This window comes from Macrobrachium nipponense, chromosome 9 (assembly GCF_015104395.2).
Source record: "Macrobrachium nipponense isolate FS-2020 chromosome 9, ASM1510439v2, whole genome shotgun sequence".
Lineage (NCBI taxonomy): Eukaryota > Metazoa > Arthropoda > Malacostraca > Decapoda > Palaemonidae > Macrobrachium > Macrobrachium nipponense.
Genome location: NC_061110.1, coordinates 52,270,837 through 52,279,661, shown reverse-complemented (window position 1 = coordinate 52,279,661; position 8,825 = coordinate 52,270,837). Strand labels below are relative to the sequence as shown.

The 8,825-nt window shown below is 36.7% G+C and overlaps 1 protein-coding gene across 1 annotated transcript in view; it reads left to right on the top strand.

Moving 5' to 3' along the window:
• The window catches only part of LOC135218517 (growth hormone secretagogue receptor type 1-like), a 486,215-nt gene that overhangs the window by 393,884 nt on the left and 83,506 nt on the right, over positions 1-8,825 (top strand). The window contains 2 exon segments of the mRNA XM_064254882.1: positions 4,744-4,860; positions 8,203-8,353. Of these exon segments, the coding sequence (XP_064110952.1) occupies positions 4,744-4,860; positions 8,203-8,353 (268 nt within the window).

The following is an 8,825-nucleotide window of genomic DNA, read 5'->3' as shown; positions in this document are numbered from 1 at the left end:
GCGGCAATTGGACCATATGGCAACTTAGGGCATCTCAGCCAATGTCCCAGGCATGGACACAATAAAACACACCATCCTCCCACATATTCCAATAATAAAACAAAACTCTGCTAGCATGAACCCTGTTCAATCTGCAACGTTTACCTAATAACTTTGCTTTTTGCAAAAAAAAAAAAAGATAAATTGGCACTCTAAGGAAAATGGACCATATGACGTACATGCACCATCCTCGAACATATTCCAGTAATACAAAACTATACTAATTAGCTATTATGCACACTGTTCTACATGAATTGAATGACATAATAACTTTGCTTTTTGCAAAAAAAAAAAAAAAAAAAAAAAACTGAAATTGGCACTCGAAGGGGAATGGACCATATGGCCCTATTATGGCATTTTAGCCATGAACAAAGCCCTTCATATGATAGATACATCATCCTGCGACATATTCCAGCATTACAAAACTCTACTAGCATGAACACTATTCGATATGCGAGGTTTACCTAATAACTTTGCTTTTTGTAAAAAAAAAAACAGAAAGTGGCACTTGAAGGAAAATGGACCATATTGGCGATATATGGCATCTCAGCCACTTCCAGAGTCACGCATGTGATATACACACCACTCTACAACATTTTCCAATATAACAAAACTATACTAATTAGCTATTTGCTTTTTGCAAAAAAAAAAAACTGATGGGGACTGGACCATATGGCCATATACAGCATGTCAGCCGTGAACAAGGTATTCATATAATAGATACATCATCCTCCAACATATTCCAATATTACAAAACACTACTAGCATGAATACTGTTCAATATGCGAGGTTTACCTAAAAACTTTGCTTTTTGCAGAAAAAACAGAAATTGGTACTTGAAGGAAAATGGTCTATATGGCGATATATGGCATCTCAGCCACTCCCAAGGTCACGCACGACGTAGATACACTATCCATCTAGACTTTCCAAAACAACAAAGACACATGACTATGCACACTGTTCATTGAGAAATGGTTACATAATAACTTTGCTTTTCGATCACCTACCTCTTAAAGGTGTGTGCAGGTCGACCTCGACCAGAGCGATTGTCAGAAAAAGGGGAAACACTTGAGGCAGACGTAGGCAGCTCTGCAAATGATCGTGGCTTGTAGATGAGTGACCGGCTGCAGGTCGATCACACCCAGATTCGACACAGGAGGTAATTTATGGGAAAAAAACATGTTTTTTGAAATACGTCTCAGGTCACCCACGACCTATCCTTAAGGATCTTCAATTTCCTTTGATCCCATTCCTTGCATTCTTGACACATCAAATTAATGGAACAGGTCTGTCCCCTATAATTGGTGCAAATTGTATGAGTCATGCAATGTTTCAGTCATTCTAGTTTTGCAGTCTTTGCTGCAAAACCTAATACTAGCACTACTAGAGTCTAAGATAATTAACAAGTCAAAATCAAGAAGTCACAATCCAGTCTAAGCTATTTAAAATAGCTTGAAGGCTACCAAAAGAAAAAACTAAGTACACCACCAGATGAAGACAGAGGAACTATCTGGTGAACAATTCCAAAGAATAGCTGCTTACGATGGCTGATGTTCAGTCGTTCACCAACAGAAACCGATTGAGCTATTCAGCTGTGTTGTACCCATCCTTCCCGAAAGTGGGCGAGGCAGTGTCTCCTACACAAAAACAAAAGAAGTGTTACTGCAATTTTCAAATTTCAGCTGCCGTGCGAGTTAGAAATTGTAGCTATGTAATTACTTGGTAAGTTTCTTATATAGAAACTGTTTTTTGGTGACACCTTTTTATCAAAGCTTTGGATATAGGTGAAAGTTGGCAAGAGTATATTTTATAACCCTACCTAATTTTTGCGAGCATTATTTAGTATATAAGTTCAATAGTTTTAATATTCATAGAGTGAAATGAAGTTGCTGATGCCAGAACTGAGGAAATCACAGAAAAGGATCCAAAAACCATTCGTAATGTAAACATAATATGACATCATGAGACCACCCATCCACCAGGTAGGCAGTCAATCACTTACACAGTCTAGGCTTCAACAAATTTGATAATGACCAGCAGGATATGGAAACCTTCCCATGGCTGCAAGATTGCATTTGTGCTATGGCTTGCCACTTTGTATATAAACAAGAAGATCCATGGTTAGCTTTACTATAGAGTGAATATGTGTTTATTTCTATAATGGGTAATAGTTACTTGGCCCCAAATAGAAGGTTACAGTGTCAAAATCTGAGATAAAAAAAAATTGTCCTCTTGTGTTCCCATCCTGAATAGATGTAGATCTGAAAAATGAGCTACAGACTGGTTCAATATGTGGATGAATTATTTGTAAAGCAGAAACAATATGAATATCAAGAAAATGGAAGAATTCCAAGCTGATAACTGGTCTACTGACTTTCCCCCAAATCTGGCATGTGAGCAGAGCTTTTGTCTACCTCCTTATTGTGTCAGCAGGTGAATTGCTGTGATGAGCAGGTACTTCTAAGATATATCATCGCCTACATAGTTACACCAGGTGGGAGGCGACTCCACCCAATTTGGTAGACCTTGTCTTTCTTGGTCTCTCATGACCTTGGTTCCAACAACTGCTGTGGAAGTTGCAATGAAACCTCCACAAAATAATGATAATAATATAGGAAGGTAGGAGACCCTCTCTCAAACATGTTTTGTTAAAGAGGATATCAACATCATTGAAATTGATTTTATATATGGTCTTTTCAATTCTTTTTATTATCTTCTTCTCATCAGGGTTAATATTTGCTAATAGCTGGCCGATGTTCATATTCTGGTTAAGGAAATGTCTTCTAAAAATATTAATTTATTCATATGATAACTAAAAGTGGCATGTGGTCGCCATAGAGTTTACAAATTGAAGGCTGAAAATCAGGATTTGTTCTCGTTGTCTAAGGGTGTAGAGGAATTCCGTTTCCAACCGTATCTTCGGTTCACTTTCAAAGAAGGGTGGGCTTGAACTGATTGGAATGGGGTCATTCGATGGTATCTATAGTGTCCCAGGTGCTCTGTCTTGTGAGATCTGAGTTTTCATTGGCTGAACAGGGGATTAAGCCCCTGAGTGAAGCAGTCTCCCAGAGGTGGATGATCACACTGATCTTCGCATGTGGACACTGGAGACTAAAAGGGTAGTATTGGGAAGGTCATTGCTGGTAGATAGGGGCACCACCTGATTTGTCTGTTCAATCGGCTCTGGGGTGCTAGAGGATGGCACCCTACGAGCCATCGTCGGGAGGAGGGAAATCTCTTGTGTGGTGTTGAGGCTGGGTCTCTCCTTTCCAATGTGTAGGGCCTCCAGGAGGCAGAGGCGACTGTTGTCTGCCGCCTTATCAATAATTCCAATATTAGGAATTATGTCCTTTTGGGTTATCCGTATATTGTGGGTGTTTTTAGCATGATTATGGGATGCACCTTCCTGAACGTGGCAGGATATCCTCTTGGAAAATCACATAGTTGTCATACCAATGTAGGCGCAGGACCCTCTCAAGAAAACTAACGTTGTCTACCAATACAAATGCAACTTTGACATAGAATGTACATATACAAGCAGTACCTGGAAAAATATCACAAGTTACATCGCAACACCAGCAATACATTATTCTAAAGAGGTGTAAACGTTGAATAATTAATGAATATGATGCATAGGCAGTAGACCAACTGAGAATCCATGTTTTTGTTGACATTCACGTTTAGTTGTTCCACCACCAGATGGCATGAGATATTACCTTGTGATTTCCACATGATGTCAAGGAAAGAAAATGAATTTATGATTTGCAGTGTAAACTTTTTTTACAGTGGTGGAAATATGTCAAACTTCGCGACTTCGGTACTTTTATTGTGGGTCGAGACATCTCGACGCTACAACTAAGGGGCTAATGATTTTTTCGCGAGAAAAGCCCAGAATATAAGCAAACAGAACAGTATAACATCTGATAGTACACTTTTTACATCCCTTTAACCAAAAACGAATTTTGTCAAAATTCAAGCTTCCATGTTAAACAGAAATTAAGATATGGCTGAAAACTAATAATCCCTGATATTCAATGGCAGCCATTTTAAATTAGGGCAATATAACATTTTCCCCAAGGGTGCAGCTCCTGCGCCCAGTTGTTTTATGGTAAGTAGGGTTTAGATAACAAGAAAACCAAAAAAGCAATTGTTATCTCTTGAAACAAGGTTTCACCGAAAATTCCATTCTGCCACTATACTAAATGATTTGTACTAGGTTTGTTTGTGCTATGGAATTAGTACCAAGCCACGCTTGACATGTATGACCGCAGTGTGGTAGCACACTTAGTTCTCTATAACTAACAATTCATGCAACCATCGCTGAATTGGTAGAAGACTTTAGTAAATCATATGCACAAAATATATGTACACAATAACTGTATTCGAGGAAATAACTCAAGAAAAACAAAGAGAGAATAAAAGATGCGCATTTCTAACAGGTAGCTGTTGTTATCATAACTGAAAGAAGAAACAATCACCAAGAATTTTCACGTGCTGGTAAAATTGTCTCTACCCAAAGTTGGCTGATAGGACCCTTTACATCTTTTAATTGTGATTGAATGTATCAGACAGGCAAACCCATTAGCCAAGAATTATTGATAATGCTAAGCCACTGTATTTCCCATGTGTATGCTTTTATTATCTATTGAATCTGCATAAGTAATTTGGCAAATACTGATTTTTATTTTTTGGTATTGCAATGAGGTTGTGGTGATGCTTGGAACAGTGGTGGTTGTTTTCTTCGTCTGCCTGTTGCCCTACAGAGTTTTTTGTCTCTGGATCATCTGGACAACCATTGAAACAGAGCAGTCTCTTGGGCAGGTAAGTGTTGTTCAAATATGTTGGCTACCTTCAATTTTTTTTTTTTTTCATTTTGGTGTAAACCTTGTAAAGCAAACATTTCCTTGTTTTCCCTAATAGCCAAGAATTCTTTGTCTGAAATCTTACTCAAACTCCAGGTCTGGGAGTATCTGTCATTCCAAGCCTGCATCTCCCACAGATAACTTAAAATTAGCAGACCAAGGCTCTATGTGGAACAAATTTCAGTATCCTAAACTTGTTTCTTGAAAAAAAAAATTTCTTTGGTCCCATATCCCAAAATATTCTTACCTTTTAAGACTTCCTTATTTCATCTCCTTCCAAAAGCAGCTTGCTTGTCTAAGGCAAATGTTTTTCTGAAGAGTCCATGCTCTTTAGATTTCATTTGGCAAGTATTTTTTTACTCAGTCCCGCCTTTCTGCAAAAACATGAATGCTAAATGTTATCTAATCCAATTAATTCCTGATGAAATTTATAAATGAATTATCTTGTTCTTACACATTTCCTCGTTCTTGGGAGATGTATTATTTCCTCACAGAGGTGCACACAGGTTCAATCTATTGCAAAGGATGCCTACCACCCTAATGTTGCATTAACTTCTGCTATCTCTTGGGCATCTAGAATCTTATTCAGGAGTATCTATCCTTCATCTTCAAAGAATTCACTGGCTCAGTCCACTCTAAAGACGATAAGACATTTTTATCTTTTAATGTCTTCAAAAAATTAGAAAATTAAATCAGCTATTCATTTAAAAGTGTCATGAGTATAGCTGCTGGAAAGCAATATCTACTGGGGATCTCTAATCTTCATTGTGTTTGGTCGAGTATTCTGCCGGACTCTGGAGAGTAGAATTTCTGCTTTTCATATCTAACACATTCTATGGTCTTCAATAAGCTTAAAGGTTCTGCTTCTCCTCTGTGTATACTCGTATATGGTAGCTCTTGATCAAAAAGATTACAGGTGCTCCATATCTTCAATGGCAGCTTATGAGGCTCTGTTACTTCGCCCATCTATTTCCACCTTTTTTTCAATAACTTTCAATATACTTGTCCTGCCGGTAGTTCACCCTTTTACATCCATCTACTGGCCCCCACCCACCTCCAACCCCCGCCCCACTTAGCCTCCGTTGTCCATCTGCAATCTTGAATTCTATCTTTCCTTGATTTTTGTTTCTATTTAACGACTTAATCTTAAGAGCACATTATAATGGAAGTCGGTATTATTGCTAAGGTTGCCGGCAAGATAAAGTTTCCACAAATTTATTTGGACCCTTCCTTTCAAATCTTCTGTCCAGTTTAAATAAATTAAAATTAAGTTTGTAATTATAAGTCAATATCGGGTGTTCAAAATCTTTAATCTAATCATTTTATGGACATTGCTTAGCACACATTTTGAACTGGACTAAGAAAATATCTTCAAGGTTGTAAATTTGCAATTTTCTTTTACCTTCACTTCATTTATTTTGGACTGGATTTTACTTTCGTTACTTTTTGCTATTTTGTATCCTTGCTCTTTCTTTTCAATGTTTAGTGGTTAGGCTACTATTTCTTTGAATTTAAGAAGACTCCACCTTACTTTTGATTTACCCTCTCGAGAAGTTGCTTTGTTCCTTTCTTATATGATTAGATGCTCTTTTTCTATTTCTTTCAGGTCTGGAACAAATAAGTACCATCAGTCCTTACATATATGAATGAATATACTGTAGTTTTGATTTATTCCACATCCAAATAACATCATAACGAATTTATAATCTTTCATTTCCTTTTGCTCTATCATTTTTAATCAAGTCAACCAAGTTGGATAAGACAATCTGTATTATAATTCATAAGTTACCAACCTCAACCCCCTATGTAATTAGCAATATACCATTGTCAGTGTGATTCTTAACTTACCCCCTTAACTGCAGCATTTTATCCTTAAGGTGCCATCCATAAACTAACCATGTGAGTCATAACTTACCAACTTCAGTTTAATTAAATGATTCCTCAACCACCAAACTCATCCAAGCCATGTGATCCTTTACATAAAAATGCCAAACGAGATTCAACCCTGTGATATTAACTAACTTACATTGAAGATGTGATAGATGACTATTGTCTGCTTAGTTCTGTTTCAGAGATGAGATCAGTAAATTGCTTACATCACCTCATCTTAAAGATATTGTTGATAATTTAAGGATGTGATTAGTTGTTATTGATACCTTGCACACTTTTCCTGAAAGATGTGATTCACAACTTGCCTACCTCACTTTATCCTAAAGATATGGTCATTAATTTATGTCCTAACAAATTTCAAGGGTGTGATTGATAACGTGCCTCTCTCACCTTATCCCAAAGATGTTATTGATAACTAACTTTCCTCGTCTTATTTAAAGGATGCATTGATAACATTGATTGTCTCACCTTATTTATGTATTGGTAGTATTTATTGTCTACTATATAACTTCCCTACAATACCTTTTCTTAATGATGTCGTTGATAACTTACATTTTAGTAGTTATTGACTCCTTGTCCACTTTTCTTTTTCCTTAAGATGTTTTGATAAGATACCTACCTCACTTTATCATAAAGATATAATAAACAATTTACCTATTATATTAGCATACATCACTTATCTTAAAGATATGATCAATAACTTGTCCAGCTTAACCTATTCTATGGATGTGATTGATAACCAGCCTACATCAACTCATCATAAAGATGTAATTAATATTTGTTTACATAACCATATCTTGGAGATATGCCTGATAACTTGACAACCACGCCTTATAAAGGTATATTTGATAACTTCCTTACCTCATCTTGTTTTAAGGATACTGATAACTTTCCAGCATCACATTATCTTATGCCAATTATAATTTAATGACCCCAGGCTAAGCTTAGGACTCCAATTAATTTACCATCCTTACCTTAGAATTTGTCACCTAATTTACCATCATGAAATGACACATGCAGCTTTAACTAATGCCTACAGTTCATAACACATCCACCTTAACCTCTTGAACTCAAGTCTCAACTGACCAACCTCAGCTTCAGTTTAAGCTGAGGTAAGTCAGTTATGTTTCATAACTGACAACCTCAACCTGTGCACATTGTTATCAACTTACTTACCTCAGCAGATGACATTGAAGCCAGCCTTTCATTCCACAAATGCTCGTTTCATACATCTCGTTAAATACACTGTTTACCATAATTCTTTCTTTTTGTTGTTGTTGGTGTTGTTTTTCTGGTGTCTGAACTCTTTGGAATTAAGTTTTATAACTTATACTAACATTAAACAGTACCGCAACCCGAATATTGTCAATTCAATTAACTATAGTGAGTGACTCTCCTTTTGTCCCTGCAGGAAGCGTATTACAATTTATTATATGCATTCCGAGTACTGGTATATGTCAACTCGGCAATTAACCCATTACTCTACAACATCACATCGTCAAAATTCAGAGGAGCATTTTATAGGTAAGTTTCTATTTTAAAGGGGAATCATGATCTATACAGTTTCACTTAATATGCCTGCCATTTCCTAATCAGAAATGGGTTGGCTACTAAATGCATAATTCTCTTAGACAAATGGATTCACAAAGGAAATGAGGTTACTAGTCCCATTCCACTACCGTCCTTCCAGCCCAGTTGTCCTCTCCCTAAGAGCTGTTTACTCTTGCCCAATGATATACTTAATCAGGTAACATAGCCCTATTTTGTACTGTGTGGTCAAGGATTACAGAAGGGATTAAACTATTAACTGGAAACAAAAGTACCTTCGAGAGGTAGAACAAAGAATAACTTACAATAATTCTGAAGTCAGCATTCTTTTCAAGACCAAATTCCTAGGGGTTAAGCAGTGTCACCATTTCATGCTTCATAGAAAAAGAAATCAGCATGCCCAAAGAGAAATAATACATTTACATGTGTATTCACATATATATCCTTAAGGTGCCATCCATAAACTTGTCATGAATAGATTACCAT